General features: G+C 38.0%; 1 protein-coding gene across 1 annotated transcript in view; it reads right to left on the reverse strand.

The window, feature by feature from the left end:
* The window catches only part of LOC108784922 (dynein heavy chain 3, axonemal-like), an 899093-nt gene that overhangs the window by 493451 nt on the left and 387790 nt on the right, over window positions 1–17852 (reverse strand). The window contains exon 27 of the mRNA XM_018553871.1: window positions 8777–8975. Coding sequence (XP_018409373.1) covers window positions 8777–8975 — 199 coding nt within the window. The remainder of the gene's footprint in view (window positions 1–8776; window positions 8976–17852) is intronic.

The raw sequence follows: 17852 nt of genomic DNA on the forward strand, positions 1-17852 counted from the left end.
TGTAAAAAAATAGTAAAAGTAAAAAATACATAAAGATATTTAAAAAAGAAAAAATAATAATAATAAACCAATTGGGCGGAGCTAGCAGTGACAGCTAGCTCCGCCAACTGTTTCCTATTGGCCAGCACCTGCTAGACTCTTATAGCAGGTCCCGGCCAATTAACAACTGGACGGAAGGTGGCTGTGATGTCTCAGCCGGCTTTGCCCGGTTGTTATTGTTTAATGACAGATCAGTGTCCCCAGGTCATTTGGGGATGCTGATCTGTCATTACAACTGGGTGGAGCCAGCCATGGGATCACGGCTGACTCCGCCCAGCTGTCATTTGTGGGGCTTATGGCCGGCCATCATCCGGCCATAAGAAGAAGGAGACATTTAGAAACACTTAGCTAACATAATGGGTCAAGCTCCATGTGATAACCTTAGGAGTGAGAAAAACCCATGTAGGTGCAGTGTCATGGTCCCTGAAAACGTTTAAATTTGGTTTTGCTTAGGAAGTTATATTCCAATTATTAAAGAATTAGGACACTGGAGGTAGTCAAAGTTTTCTTTTACAAACTGAAGGGTGCAAAACAGGGGTGGAGGGGAGTGTGTTGGACCTATTGGGACCTGAATTGGGGGAGGGGGGAGACAACTGTCTGAGAAGTGCAAGGTGGTGGGAGAGGGGGAGAATTAGGGAAGGGAATTATTTTAGAAGGAAACCGAGAGTAATAGGAGAGGACATTTACAGGAGTAGTAAGAAAAAAAGGGGGTGGAGCTGGGGGGCATAATAGGCATATCAAAATAAACTCCAGCTGTTCCCAGCTATCACATTATCTTCATATTTTTGGATACGGTAATAGGATGTAAATAGTTTGTAAATTCTTCCACTCCGTTCCTAAAAGTGGAAGTAAGGTGTCCCATTGACATAATATCATTCACCATGGCACGCCATTGGCCCAAAGTTGGTTGGTTGGTTTGTTTTCAATTCCTAGGCATACAGGCTTTGGCCATGTTAATTAGAAGCTATTTCTGTATTTTCTTCTAGACAAATGTGTAAGGTTGAAAAAACTCTTTAGAGATTTTTTATTTATCTATGGAGTTAACAGTGAACAAGTTGCTAGAAGGGGGCCAATATTTTTCAGTATTAGAAAATATGCAGAATAGTGCCTCTGGTTCCAATGCAAATGCCAGAATTAGTCACATGATGCAGGTATATTTTGGAGAGCACAGAGGGCACCCTATACCATCTGGTCTGGATTTTTAAAATTAGTTTTCTGGTATTTACTACAGGCAGACTACACTTCTGGTCAGTTAGGTTGTGCAAGTTTTCAATCATAGAGTATAATGGAATGTTTACTTCCTTGCAGGTTTCCATTATACTCTATGTTGTGGAGTCATGCATGTGCAGTAGCTGGTTTGCAGGATGAAGAAGTGCTGCCAAGCCATGAAAAGGCCTAAAATCATATACTGCATTTGTCATACACTGAATCCGAAAAATATATACTGTATATATACAGTATGTGTGTGTGTGTGTGTGTGTGTGTGTGTGTGTGTGTGTGTATATACTGAAAATGTAAATGTTGAGTCAAAAGCTTGAGAAACCCTAGATAGCTTAGCATAAACTTTTTCCACTTAGATAGTTGATAGAGGGGACATTTCTCAGGTCTCGATTATCACAAGTGTGAGTGGTAATCAGTTGTGGTGGCAAATTAGGTTTCCTGCAAATCTCTGAGAGTGTATTGAGAGCAAACCTTTATCACAATTAGTAAACTTAGAATATCCATTTTATTTTATGTGGCAATTCTGTACTTGGGCTGTGGCAGGATGGAAAGTTTGCTGCTTGGCCAACATAATAGGAAATAACAGAATATTTGAAAATCAGAGACATGGGATTGATCTACTAAAGGCAAATAGGCTCTTCACTTTGCAAGGGAATTTTCACTTAAATTTTTGCTTGGACATGATTGGATGATGGACATTAGCAGAGCTTCACTTAATTTACTAAGCTAAATGAACATTCCCTTGCAAAGTGAATAGCATATTTGTCTTTAGTAAATCAACCCCATGGATTTCTACAAAAACATGGCTAGTGCCTTTTTTACTTTCAGAATAAAGTAAAAGTAACAGACATCTTGGTCCCAGAGTAGTCCTAGAGCCTAGTGCCTACTGTATGTGTGCTGAATATTTTCCAGTCAGTATCTGGGATATCAGAAGGGGGCATCTGAATTTAATTGTGTAAAAACACTCCTTCAGGAAAAAAAAAAACTGTATGTGTAAATGTTGTTACAAACCAATACTTTCAAAATCTTTCATCTGTGGCTCCACCATGATAATGCTATTGATAGGAGAAATATTTCTTCCACTAAATAATGTAAATAATCTATATTCATAGCTAAGTTTTTTCTTAAAGTTTTAGAGATAAATTGGATTTAGAGGATGACATTGAGCTGATATTATGCTTCTGTTCATTTGCAACAAAGCTGGGAGATAAAGGCAAATATGAGGCATAGGAGGTGTTCCTTCTCAGGAGGTGGCCAAGTATGGCGACTTTAGCAAGACTGGCTTTTGACTTGAAGGAAATGTTGAGCTGACCCCTTTTAAAACCCATGGGTCACTGTACATGTGCTCCTTAGCAGCTCAATCTAATTGTCGAAATTCTAAGAGCAGAAAAGCTTGCCAACAGAGCATGCATTTTTTTTAAGGTTATATTAGATGATCTTTCTAAAGGAAAAAATACAAAAAAATTGTTAGCAAATCCCTATTTACATTTTTAATGGATCATTTAATTTGCTTGGCTTGTAGCTTATACTGTGAAGACATGAAAACATTTTTATTCCTATTTACGCAAAGGTCAGCATGTGCTGCATTAAAAAAATGTGGTAAATAAATGGCTGTTCGACCATAAACGACAGGTGGTATTTGAATCACTCTTGTTTTGTAATTTTGAAGCTACTTTAAATGTATTAGCTCTGCCAGAGACAACAAATCACAAACAAACTTGCTGTCTGCATGAACATAGCTACATTAATTGTTGTCTAGAAATGGCAGCATGACATTATTCTAGTAAGATACCAGTAAGACACCAAAAGACATTCAAAGAAATGCTATCTGGCAGGAGGGCATTTTTCTCAAGTTCCTATGGTGAATCATTATGCTCCCTTTCTAAAAACTAAATGCGCTACTTGGAAGGTATTTATATTAAACAAACTTTCTTTTTTCAGGTTGCTATGATACTGAGACACCAAACACTATCTCAGGACACACACAAAATACCTCAGCTTAATATAAAAGACAGAGAAAGCATACTGTTTGCATTGTGTAGGTGTATATATTAGGTTATAAAAATAGACCGAATTCAATTTGGCAACTTCTTGTAAAAGTTTATTACAGACAAAAGAATCTTGCAAATAGTTAAATTGCTACTTTCAAAACTCTAAATTGTGTTATTTAACAACTGGTACATTGTGATTCCTATAATCAGCAAAAATGCAATTCTACAAGGTAATAATGGAAACAATCCTTTCAGAGACAAACTGAAAAGGGTTAAGAATATGTATTCTTTATTATATTCTTGAAAGTATATACAAAAATAATTTAAAAAAAGGTTTCTTAGTGCCTATAGACGTTACTTTCTCTCTCTAAAAGGAATACTATAAAACATTCTATTTTATAGCATTGTCCTATTTTTGAATAAAGGTTTGCACTTGTTACTGCCCTGAAGGAACTTACAACCCAATGTAATTTCCACAGTTGTGGAGATATATGCATAGCAGGGTCAGTTAGATGCAGATAAACCTACAGGCATTTTTTTTGGTTGTGGGAGTACCAAGAGTAAACATGTAAGCTGGCAAAAAAATAGTTTTGCTTTGAATTTTTTTGTTCTTTTATTTTTTTGGGTTTTGGGTCAGAATGCCGTTTCATTATTCACATTTGAATCTTTCTGATTGGCCAGAAAACAATCACATGTCCTATTTAGTTTCATTTTGCATGACATTTGTACAATCTGAAATTTCGTTAAAAGAACATTTGGATTAATTTGCATTTTGCCTCATTGGAATTCAGACATTTGGTTGCATCTGAATGTCAAAATTCACGAAATTTCATCCGACATTGCATTCGGAATGGAACAAAACTTATATGTCTAACCCTGAGTATACTCATGTATACATCAAAAGAACATATGAACTCCATGGAGCTACTACTCTTGGTGAAAACTAAACTCTAGGGAAAAATGTAGGGGCCATATGAGGTTTCATACTCCAAAAGTTTATAGCCTATTGTTTGGAGTTCCCTATTTTCTTATTTCACTCCTTGCATGCTCTTAGCCTGACACGTTAAACACTACATGTGAAGGGGGAGATCCTTATGATGCCAACAAAATATATGAAACATATCACACATAAAATGGAGGAATTTAACTTGATCTGTAGTACTAGGTCTGGAAGGTATAACCACTTTCTATGGCCACTGTTGCAGCATTCTTTACCATTAGCAGCTACCTTTCAAGTAAACATCGTACATTTGGTCCATTAGTTGTTTGTCCCAAGAATGAAGTGGTAGTAAACCAATGCGTCCTGGGTGGATTTTTTCCATAATGTACAAGTATGCAAACTTGCCTTACAAGTTTGCCGATCTTCAGCGCTGTTTGAGGCATCTTTGCGCCCCTGCTCTCTCCCCCACTGCTGCCATCTCTGCTACTGCCACTTTTGAGTTCCCAGGCATCTTCTTCGGCCACACAGGAGTTACCTCCTGCTTAGCATCTTAGATATGCTATGAATGACCTAAGAATAGAGACACTGCATGGTGTGTGTTCTGCACAGTGTACACAAAAAATTAATAAATGCTTGGGGAGACTTTGCATGTTTCTTCTGTCAAAATCTTTACCTCTAAGCAATGTTTTAATTACCTCTGCTTTACTCAGGATTCCAGTGTGGCAAGGCAGGAGTCCTAAGCATATATTCCCCAGAAAAGTTTAAAATTATTTTAGGATTTATAGAGGGGTGCAGTGACTAGATAAACTCCAAGGTAAATAAGGATAGACTTAGGGGCATATGTACATAGCAACGAATGTGATACTCACCAAACATGTACTGCGGGTGAATCAATTACTGTAACTTAAACCAGATAAAACAGAAAATTACACCTGCAGTGAGTATTTGGTGAATGTCACTGCTTTTTAAATATACCCCTCAATGTATTTTAGGAGTATGTCTGTGATGCAATAAAATATACATTTATATATTAGCTGACACATGCAAATAACTCAGTCGGCTCCCAGCTTATCTCCTCTTTGGCACCCTTTTAAGGACCTAGCATTGTCTGACTGTGACACATTAAAGATAATACAGGCAGCCAGTAGGCTTTATAAAGTCAATATATCCCAATCCAAAAAATATAATATATTGCAGCTTACCAGTCTTTAGATGAGGTGTTTGCATTAGTTTTCTTTTTTTCAGGATTTGTTTTCTTTATTTACATCTGGTAATCCTGTGAATAACACAATTCCTTCCCTGGGTAGCTATGCTCAGGCCTCCACCATGTTTAGGGAAGGAGCCATGGTTGTCACCCAGGTTGTAATACTAATACTGTATATCTGGCTTTGCTCATCTCCATTACATGGTGGCTGATGGAATTAGTTGTTCACATAAGAAAGATACTTTTTTTGTCTTTAGTGCAGCTCTCAAAAAGTGACAAGCTCTATAGGTATTTTTAGTACTTCCTGGAAAAAAATTTAAAAAATCTACCACATCCAAGGAATGGTAATCTCCCCTATATTAAATGTGTGTTCTTGGGTTTAGTTATGCTTTAAGATGTCACATTACACAATAGCCATCAATAGAGCCATCCAAAGATCCCAGGGTGTTGGACCATTTTCTATTGAGGCTATGGATGGCAGTGCCAGAAACAAACAGTGATGAATGAACACATTTGCTTTAAGGACATTGGCAGTTTATGGACAGCTCCTGGATAAAACACAACCCTTAGTGGATGATTGAAGTAGTGGATTTATGCCACTTAAGTTTATATTGACTTCTCATCATTTGAGGTCCTTCTATCAGGTGAGTTGTCACTCACACAAGGTGTAGTGGAGGAACTCTCATCTTGGTTGTCGCACTTCTGATGCCAAATCGTATTAGATTTATTTATTCAACACTCATATTGACCTGTATATGTGGAGTCCATTTGTTTGATGAGTTTTATTTAGAGAAGGTGATGATTTACACTTTAACTGGAGGTCAAGAAATGTCACTCCTAGTGCTGCAATTTGTAAAATAATGTTCTGAGGTCTGCAGGGTATTGGTGCTGGTCTGAGGTCTGCAAGGCATTGGTGCTGGTCTGAGGTCTGCAGGGCATTGGTGCTGGTCTGAGGTCTGCAGAGCACTGGTGCTGCTCTGAGGTCTGCAGAGCACTGGTGCTGGTCTCAGGTCTGCAGGGCATTGGTGCGGGTGTGAGGTCTGGCATTCAAAGTATGCATTGGTGCTGGTCTAAGGTCAGTTGAAAGTAACATTCTACAGGCCAGACATAGCACAACTGAGCCATGAAATAAAGACACAGGGATCACACTAAAACTCTAAGTCCAATTTACTTTTCAGTGCATGTAAATATGAACATGTTTTGTGTGTGCACCAGTTATTTAATTTTTTCACTTATAGTTTTGCTGCTAATGGCAAGGTAAACACATTAAAATAATTAGCGAGTTTAACTTACTATTAGCAGTACAGCTATTAGTGCAAAAATTTAAATGTATTAACACTACAGTGCGATATTGTTCACTGGCACCCAGTTGTCTGATGGTTTCATAAATGGCACTTGGTATGTAAAAGCTTGCTGACCCCTGACCTATACTAACCTCCTCCGGTGACCCAAAGCTTAGTATATATTGGGCTATTGCTCACTATATACTGAGAGCGCCACAGCTGGGATGGATCCTGACAATACTGTTGTGATCCATCCAGCTGCGTGGGTGACAGCTGGCCCTATCTAGAGGCAGAGCCAGTTGTGCCCACCCCCTCCCTTATTCGTTCCTCCACTCAGCGCTGGAGGAGAGGGGGGAATCCCTGCGGGGAGCCGTGACTAACAGGAAGTGAGTGGATCAGCTGCAAGTTTCTGCTCACTTCCCGATTAATAGAGCCAACCTGTGACAGCTTCTTTGTCACAGGTCAGCTCTAACTATGAGGATGATCACTCACCTCAAAGTTCTCCTTTAAGAATGCATACATCTGTTATTTTGCAAGCTTTGTGACTTTTTGGAGTATACTGTTTTGCACATTTATGTTTGAGTTGTACTTTATGCACTTCAAGCAGAGACATTTCTTCTTTTTACAAAGATATATGGACACACTGACTACATTTTCAAGTTTGTTAGAAGGAAAATAAGGTCTAACTCTTAGGAGGAAAAACAGAAATGCTGCCACATCCTTGTAAAACTTGGTGAATGTATGAATTGATGACCAAGTAGTTGATTTACAAACCAAAGAAATCGATGCTTGGTGGTAGAAAGCCCAGGACCCAATTACCAATCTTGTAGAATAAATCTTGGTGCCCAGAGGACCTTGAATTATGACCACTAACAGTGACATGCTGCCCTCGGCAACCACCTGATGAGCCTGCAACAGTCTGACAAGACTGACCAACAAAAAAAGGCTACACTTACCACCCTTCTGTCTCGGTCACAGAAACTGGTCCCTGTTTCTGGATTGCAGCCTGGCCTACCATGCTGGCTCCATTCCCAGTGTGTGTATTTGCAAGGGAAGGACTAATTTTCCTCCCAATAAAACTTTACTAAAGATGGTGGCCACTGATTGCAGGCTAGACTACAGATGGACTTAATTTTCAGCCAGCTCGCAGTGCTGCAATGTGACAATAGCAGATGCTTAAGCCATGTCCAGGCAGTCCTCAATGAAAATCCCCAAATAGAGAAAACGTAAGGACCAGTTTGCAGAGGGACCCTGGGAGTGAAACTGCTAAAAGATGTGCTTCCTGTGTTATAATGTCCCGATGCGATGCAGGGCATCACACAGGCCCCAGTCAAGGCCTGCTCACCTCTAGCCCCCATAAGGGTAGTAGCAGCAGAAAAAAAGTCCCATGAGGGATATTTATATTAAGCATAGCCTATTAAGCATAACCCTCACACTGTTTCTCCCTAGAGAAGAGAAGTACCACACATAGACACCTCGTCAAAAGGAGACACTGTGACCGGACAGCCCAATAGGCCTCATAGGCTGTCCCCAAGGCTGGAAATATTTCTTCCCAGTGGCAAAAAATCCACAGGGTGCCCTTGCCAGGGCTAGCACAGCTGAACCTGCTGGAAGCAAGGAACCTTATGCACTCAATGGCTGAAACTAGAGAAACCACAGGATCTATATTATCTGGCCTGCCACAAAACCATATACTTGCTTAAAGTAAAAGGAGGAGATTTCTATAGCCTAGTTGCTAGGCTAATAATTGAGCTTGTTGCATAACTTGATGGGGGAGAGGTTTGCCACCAGGAGGGGCTATCCCTGGACTGTGTTTTGATTTTACTAGGTTTACCTAGTGACCTACACCTGCAGGTGGCAGTATACCCAGTATGTGATAATCTAAAGCAGAGCTGTGTCCTATGATGAACAAAAGAGAAATTTATTTTATGAGAAGCAGCTATTTGGGACTTTTTTTTATTAACTAAAGAGATCGATATTTGTAGCAGCGTGGTTTCCACTTTATTTACATGTTTTTACAAGCCCTCCTACATGTATGAAATTTAAAATGACATTACTTTGAAAAATAATTGGTGAAGATATGATATCATGATTTTACCTGAAGCAACGATCAGTCAGAGGTGTTAGGACAAGTCTTCCTGCATTGCCTAAATATTCATATCCATAAGGTACAGTTGTGGTAACCATCCTGACAACAACACTGTTTTCCTCCCAATAATATCTCATTTGTGCAATCCAGCCAAAATCTGACGAGTTTGCAACCCCACGATTATTCAAATTGAAAACAACATCTCGAGCTAAAAAAAAGGAAGTCATAGTACGTTACATAACGCAGCCCATATGTAAATAATGGATTAAAAAATACTAATTAGCTATTTCGTATACAAATAAAAGCAGGACTATGTTCAAAAGAATATTGAGTTTCTAATTCTAATCTTATTGATATAGCAAATCAGATATCTTATGCATGTTTCATATTGCTATAAAATAAGTGAATATAGGCACAATTCTAATGGTCTATTTTTAAAATTCAGAATAAGAATCATATGTCAAGGAATATGAAGAAAACTGATATGCAATTAAAAACACAAAAAATGTAAATATAGAAATAGGACACTGGACAGGTTCTGGTTAAAAGTATTTCAGATGATCAAACGACCTTTTTATGATTAATATAATAAGAGATCCATGGGTAGCCTTATTATACTATACATCTTCATTCCTGACTAACTCACAACATAAATTGGGGACTTATGGCATGTTGGCGGCGAAACAGACCATTGCCCAAGCATGGAGGAAACCACATGTGTTTTTTGGGGAAGTTAAAAAGAGGATGGATTCATTTTTTCTTGATGAAAAACTGACTAGCATCCTGTTGGATTCCAATAAAAAGTTTATGAAGACTTGGGAACCCTGGATTAAGTACGCTCATCCAACACTCTCAGTAGAAAGTTTGATGCTTTTGTAGAAACAATTTTGGCGTCTAATCCCTTTTTCTGTTAGTATTGAGGTTTTGGTTGTTTTGTTTAGTTTTGTGGTTATATTGTATTGTTTGTTAAAAGGTGGTTGGTGGGGAGGGTCAGCAGGGTGATACAAATTATGTCTATCCTTGCAGACTATAGATGTCAATGTATGTTTTGTTTATGGATGTTTATAAAACAAATACAATCTTTGAAATAGAAAATGCTTATTTGCAAAACAGAGATTCAGTGTTATACTGTATTTTCGCTTTTAAATGTTTATACTTTTGTCTGGAAGTCATTGCAACACCTACTTTCTATTCCCTCCTAATTAAAATTATGTTGCTAAGGTAACTGTCCCTAATTCATCAGAGTTATACCACTGCTGAAATGGGCCACCTAGTGAGCACTCTTTAAAAGGGCAACTTTAGTGCCCTATATTGGCTTTATTCAGCCTGCTGGAAGGAAGAAAAGCTATTGCTTTTGCCACTGTAAGTAAAAGCACAAATTTGCTCAACTATTTTATTTTGCTAGGAAATTCTAGTTATTGTTTACAATTGTTTAGGAACTGCATTTTTGACATGTGCCTTGTCTTCAGTAAACATTCTATTTAGTTTCACAGTGTATTTAACACCTCAAACCACATCTCAACAACTTATTAAAGACGCAATCACTTCACCATGGCATATAATTTCTACCATATTAATTATTAATACTAATTACAACAAATCTCCCCCTTCCCATTAGCACATACTCACCTGTGCTTTGCTTCTTGTTGCTCTATTAAGTTGCCAGAAGAAATAAAAGACCAAACACTTTCAGTTGAGAAGCATGTGACTAACCCTATGATGCATGCTCGCTACCCCTTGGAAGGAGTCCTATCATGAAACGCATCAGGAGGTCAGGGCATATGCACATTTCCTGCTACATGAACTCTGCTGATTGAGGAATGTGAGGAGATCTGTGATTGAACGCCGATTTTTCTTGTACGTTTTTTTAACCATTTTAATAAACTTTGGAAGTAAATGACACAATGAGAGGTATCTGTATTTCTGTTTGAGCTTGTTTTAAAAGTTTTAATTGAAGTGAAGAGGAGGAGAAAGAGGTGGACCCAGTGAAGGGAAGTGATCTAATAACAGGAGGATATCTGAGACATGTGGCTTATCCTATATAGGAGAGCCCTGTTAGTCTGGTGAGTGTAGTTTCTTACAGATTACAGCACGTTTGTGGGGAGATTTACAATCATTTACAGGTGAAACTCGAATAATTAGAATATCGTGCAAAAGTAATTGCAGTAAGTGCTGCAAAAGGGGCCCAAACCAAGTACTGAGTACATATGCATGCTTGTACTTTTCAGAGGTCCAATATTGTTCTATGTACAATCCTTGTTTTATTGATTGCATGTAATAATCTACTTTTTTGAGGTTGTGGATTTGGGGTTCTTGGGGTTTTCATGAGCTGTAAGCCATAATCATCACAATTATGACAAATCACGGCTTGAATTATCTTGCTTTGCATGTAATGAGTCTATCTCATATATTAGTTTCACCTTTTAAGTTGCATTAGTGAAATAAATATTAATTGATTTATGCTGAATACAAGTGTCATTTTGGATTTGGTATAGTGCAGTGTAAGTGTATTATAGTTTATTATTCACTGTGATTTTCACCCAAGAGCATTGCAGCATACCATGGGTACTTAAGGGTTAATATCTCAGCAATGGTTAAGAGGATAATTTATTATTACACCAATGCTTTTCAAGTAATCAACCACAGATTTTATTTTTAGGTTATCACCCACCCTCCACAAGTAGTTTAATCAATATCACAGTTATTACCAAAGATGTTTTATTTAAAGGAAGCCCTGAAAACATGACCTACAGAGAGTACTTTAAGACTGGAATTGAGAAACACTGTAGTAGACTATACTATAAGTTTACTAAGCAAATGTTTCAAATCTTTTGTATACAAGTGAATATTATACCGTTAAACAAGTTAATCCATACATAGCAAGATGCGGGGGGATACCAAGTGAGACCGGTAACAGCCCGATAAGCAGAGATTTTACAGCTGTTTTTCATCTCTGCATGACAGAAAAAACTAAATCATCTGTGAGTCCGGCTCTAATATAATGGTAGTATTTACTTTGTTAATTTTTGTGTAATTGGATTTTCACCTGAAAGTTATGCTACAAAGCTATTAAATCAAAGAACTTTATCCCTATCTGATTTTGCCTAGATATCTGTTTATTGTGCTAGTGTTCTGTGATATTTAATAGGAATCTGGTTGATTAATGAGGTGTTTAATTTTTATAGTCACTATTAAAATGAAAAGCAGTCTGCTTTATCTCAGAGAAACTATTTCAAAGGAGCTTGATGCTCATTATGAGTAATCACTTGCAACTCTTGAAAGAAACATAAACCCAATTCAGCTCAAAAGTTAGTGGATAAAAAATGAAAACAACATGGAGAGAATTTAGAAACCGAAAACCTCCAATTTTAATCCTTAGTCAAGTAAATGCAAGTTAGATAGATGCAGCTATATTATGTCTTCCCAACATTCAATGTATTCCATTTCCAATGTATACAATGTGTGATAACATGCAATGCGTACATTTATAAATGTGTAAAATAAACAATTTGCAGACCAATTCAATCTACAAACTCAATTGACATTCATTTTGTATAAATAGAGACAAAAACAAAATGTTTTTAGTATATTTTCTTTCCAATTCAAATTTAATACCTGGAAAATACCACATTACGGCTACTATATGGAGCTTAGGAAAAAATATTTGTTTCCTATGCTCCTCAGCTCCATATAGTGACCATAATTATATTTTCCTGATATTACATTCAAGAAACATTAGGGCCTTTTTCTTGCTCTGGCATTAAGAACTGTTGGTTTCTGTTTATTTATCTGATTCTCAGCCAAACCAGTTTCTGGCTTATCTGCTACTTTACTGTTTTTCTCCTACGCTGTGTACCACTGGACCGGCCCGTCCTGATGTGTGGCTGAAGTGCTCCATTGTCACGGGCTTGGTGTCTCCACCCATTGCTCTCCTATTGGTTTAGACAGCATCACATGTCAGTGTGATGCAAGCCTGGTTCCGCCCTAACTGCGGTAACCCAGCAACCTCAGACACCGCCGGTAACCATGACAGCTGCGGGACGCCGCTCTTTTTAAGGCATAACGGAGAAGTTGGGAGAAGGGGACACCCAAGCAAAAAGCAAAACGAGGGAGCAACACATGATTTGTATATAACCTGTGGATACACATGTTCATAACCAGAGCGTGCCTGTGTTACCCAGTCGCAATAGACAAAACATATGTATCTAAAGCACATGAAAAAAATGAAATACCATGTTGGTGATATTGACATGTTATACATAGAAAGACATCAAGACACCTCCCTTACATGCATACCGACGTAGCAAAACGCTCAGGGACCATTTGGTCCAAGCGCATCCAACGCCCAAATACTGCAAGATACCCATCAAACTGTCTGACCGCACAGGATGCTTTAAATGCTATGATAGCAATGTGTGCAACGCACTTATCACAGGTGATACCTGTGATAAATATCACAGGTATCATCTGTGATAAGATACCTTCGACATGTGATGCCGTCTAAACCAATAGGAGAGCAATGGGTTGAGACACCAAGCCCGTGACAGTGGAGCACTTCAGACACACATCAGGACGGGCCGGTCCAGCGGTACACAGCGGTTTTCTCGCTGGGTCCATCGTTCTGCCAAAAGATTACTTGTAAGTTGTTCACTTCATATTCCAACCTGTGCTGATATCTAATACTTAGATCACTATTTGAAACATGTGGATACTCCAGATCATGTCTATGTTTACCATTGTATTTACCTTCTGTTATGTTTACTATTACATTTTGAACTTGTCCCTGGCGGGAATGTGACATCATAAATGACGTCACTCGGTCACTGGACTGCTGTTGATTGGCTCTTGTTTTGGGAGTGCTTGCTATTTATATGGGTTTGTGTTTGTACTTTTGCCACATGTCAAAGCTTGAGGAAGGGGATCCTGTGTGACCCCGTAACGGTTGTCGCATCTTTGTGACATGTCATTCTTTTCAATAAATAAGACTTTTGCTTTACGCTTATACTGGAGTGCGGGTGTCCCTGTTTTCTACTTTGTATGACGGTTGCCGTCCGTCGATCACAGCAGCACCCATTTTTTCTTTTCTTCATGGAGACAAGCGGTCAGGAGTGCGATGGGTTCATGGATCTTTGTCTCCACAAACACACAGGCACAGCAAGGCAAGCTACACCCCTCCCCCTTGCTCTCCACTTCTCCCTCCTTCCTCACTTCTCCCTCCTTTCTTCTCCAAGCTTGTAGATGAACAGCTGCTGGAGACTATGCTGTCCCCTGTGATTTTGCAATGGACCGGAAGTTCAGGAAAGACAAGCTGAGAGAGTTGGAGAAAGCTGTTCATAAACATGATGACTAAGTGCTTGCAGAAAAATGTAAATAAATACTTTGCTGGGCAATATATATTAGTTTGATCTGAATTCTTTATTAAAAAAAAAAAAGATTGAGAGTTTAATACTACCTTAAATTTAAAATGTGTCACAGACCATGTGTACAGTAAGCATGTTTAAAGTAGAACTATAACTAAAACTTTTTTGCATAAATATGCTTAACTTGATTGCACAAAACATGGGAAACATTTTAAAGTTTAAATGATGTAGAGCACATTACTTAAAGTTAGATTAGGAAATATAAAAGCATTTTATATACATGTTACAATCCTGAAGGTATATGTGTTCCACCTCCAGAGCAGTCCTCCCGCATGCTCTGGAGGTTGAACACACAAGCTACGTGTTTTCCAACCAATTAGCTGTGGCTTGTCCTTGTGTCCTTGTTGATTGAGTGCTGCATATTACTCTCCTGACACGACTCCCGTGCTTGATTTGCCTTTCCACTGTCTGAAATAAGGGTGAATATAATCAACCATTTGTCATCTATTACTCTACATTGGTATGCACCCGACTGGATCTTCTCATGATATACAGTTCCTGTCCCCTTAAAGAACCCCAGTAGGGTAAAACATGTTGGGGCTATTTTGAATGAATTAACAGGGGCTATTTTGAATGAGTCAACAAATCATGCTGTATAAATGAATCATGTGATGTCAATACTATATATGGAATAGCTATATTTTACTAAATGGAATTTTAATTATTTAAAAATCATGTTATACTAATAAATGAAGTTTTGAAATTTTATACTTAAGAGAGCTCTTAGCATTTTTTGAAAGCCCTTCCCCTTAGGGTCCTGGCATACCCTTGGGTGGAATCCATTTTTTTCAATAGCTGCTATTTATCAATTGGGGTGTGAAATCGCACTCTCTTATACACTTTTAGGTTAAAGTACACGCCCACTAAAATGTGTTTCTAATATTATGGTGGCTAATTGAAAGTAAGTAATTCCTTTAAAAGTCCCAAGGCCAAACAAGTTAAAGTGGGAGGGGCTCCAAACAAATTCTTACAGCCAACATCCATGATCAACATGTACTTTACCTTAGAGTGCAATAGTCACTTTTTTTTTTCAACATGGCAATTATAGCTAGTAAATAATGGGTGATATATGGCCAGTTTTTGTGCAATTGTATCTTAAAATATAACATTGATATGTTATTTTATCATATATTGTTAGTATGAGAATGGAAGTATCATATCAATCAAGTTCTTTAAAAAAAAGAAATCAGTAACTTTACTAAAACAATACAAGCTTAACAGAAGTGTAACAGAAATGTTACACTATTAATGTTACTTTAAGTCAATGTGACAGCATTAACTACATCACATTACATCACAACAGGAGCAGCAGTACCATTTATTGCATCTATTTAACAGAAAGCAAACTACAGAGTTGTTGACAATAAAATCTGTAGACCACATTACAGCCAGTTCAATGTGCTGCTAAACACGTACGTTTCACATTTGTCTTCTGAAAAATAAACAAGCATCTATGCAGTGAAGTGCGTGTGATCATGACTGGGCAGGAGTGCAGTAATAATGCCATAAGTCAAGTATAAAATGCCAAATTTTCATTGCACTTTAGATTTTTTTTTCTAGAAAAATAAAATAAAACATATAGGTAACTTGACTGAATTGCTGCTACCAAGAGAAAGTTAAAAAGGTGTGCTAAAAAGAAAGTTATAACTGTCTAGGGGCTAGCTTAACTTTTGTGCTAACAAATTAAATGGATTTTCAATCCACAATCTTCTTTCTTATTCATTGAAAAAGAGAGCAATTTCGCTGGCTCTGCTCTTGCTATTCGATATAAACACCATTGCAGAAGCTCATATATTCTTCTCTTAACCTTTTGTGAACCTTCATTGTACACATGCCTGTTGTATGTCTTTCTATGAATGCTGAAAGGGCGCTGATCTCAAACCACTAGAAAATGGTTCAACAGCTAAAGCCTGAGATGAGAATCTTTGAACACCAAATTTTAATGCTAAATGAAATAAGATTTCCTAAAAATGATTTTCTTCTAAATTATTCTTACAATGTGTGTATTTTTAGGCAGTAGTGACACTCAAAAAAACACAAATGCCATGTTTTATTAAGGGTTTTAAAAGAGAGATTAATAATTGTAAAGTGCAGTGTCCCTTAGCAGCTATTCAGATACTCAAATATTAGTCACCAGTAAGACTGGTGAAAATTAATTCTTATTGGGTACTATGACTTGGCACACTTGAACAATGCTGTTTGCTTTATTAACCACTTGCTATCCGAGCATTGTAATGGCTGGACAGCTTGCACTTGAGGCTGGGTGGCTCCTGCTTGTGCACAGCCCATAACTAGTGTTCCCATTGGGAAATCTTCTAATGGGACACTACTTATGGTGACCCTGCTGACCACCAGGGATTTCCCTTACTTTGGAGAGATTTCCTCTGTTGTGATTATCAGACAGAAAGTAAAGGGAAATCTCCTCAACGGGACACAGGGGTTATAACCCTCCCTTACTCTTTTCACAACTACAAAAATGTAAAGGCTTCAGTTCTACTTTAAGAACCAAGACATTCATGTCTTCCATAGAGTGGCCTAGTTGTGAGTAATTTATCATATGGAGGCAGCAGAGGAAGAAAAAAAAAAATCACTAATTTCTTAATACGCTTCACTCTTTAATCAACCTAAAAATGGACTGTTTTTAAACACATATGTACACTTCCTAAACACCACAGTATCCATCAGGAAAAACAAACTACATTCCATCACTAGAAGGGATCAGAAAGATAATTAAAGATCTTTAGTTAACTTTTAACGTGAGTTCTGTTGATCTTTTTTTCACCTGGTTATTCTGCCAGTAACACACTTCCTTCCCAGGGTGACAATGCTTACTCACTCTACTGTATCTAGGAAAGACCAATAACACCCCAGTACAGGAAATGTTTAGAATTACAGAACACTTCTCCTTCTTCTCTTCTCCATAAAATAGCAAGTCCACAGAGAGCAGAGAGAGCTGGGAACAATGCTAAAAGATAAGAGCGCAGCACACACAAAGAGCACAGGAAATAATAATAATAATAGTATTTCTATTGCACATTTCTCCCTGGAAACTCAAAACAGTGTTGGTATCTTGCAGAGAATGATTTCTCAAGTGGTGCTATAAGATTGGATAAATGGATATGTATTGAGTCTAGGAGAAGGTGCTTTTTGGACAATGGATGGCAGTGAATTCCATATTGTAGGTGCTGCAATGCTTTAGATCCAAAAGATTTTAAGACAACTCTAGGCAAGTGTAATTTTTCTTTCTTTGAGGTGCAGAGAAAGAGCATGTGAGAGTATGGGTAACCAGAGGATCTGGCAGATAGGCATGGCCAAAGTTGTTTAGAGATTTATAAGCGAGTAGGCTGATTTTGAAGGATATTCTCCATTTAATTGGAAGCCAGTGTAGGGAGCCAAGAATAAGGGTAAGGGATGGGATGGGGTTGGTGGGTAAGCAGCCGGGCTGCTACATTTTGTACCATCTACCAACATTGTAGTTTTTTCTCAGGGAGACCATAGTAGAGGGATTTAAGGTAATCCAATCTGAATGAAAAAGCATAGACTAATTTTGGCATATCCTCTGCTGGAATCTGATGGCAGCTGATACCTGTTGTTTAATAAATAATTAAGTCTCTATGATTATGCCCTGACTGCGCACATGGTATGAGAACATAGGAGTTATATAT

Source organism: Nanorana parkeri, unplaced genomic scaffold (genome assembly GCF_000935625.1).
Source record: "Nanorana parkeri isolate BGI_ZX_2015 unplaced genomic scaffold, ASM93562v1 scaffold132, whole genome shotgun sequence".
NCBI classification, from domain to species: Eukaryota; Metazoa; Chordata; class Amphibia; order Anura; family Dicroglossidae; genus Nanorana; species Nanorana parkeri.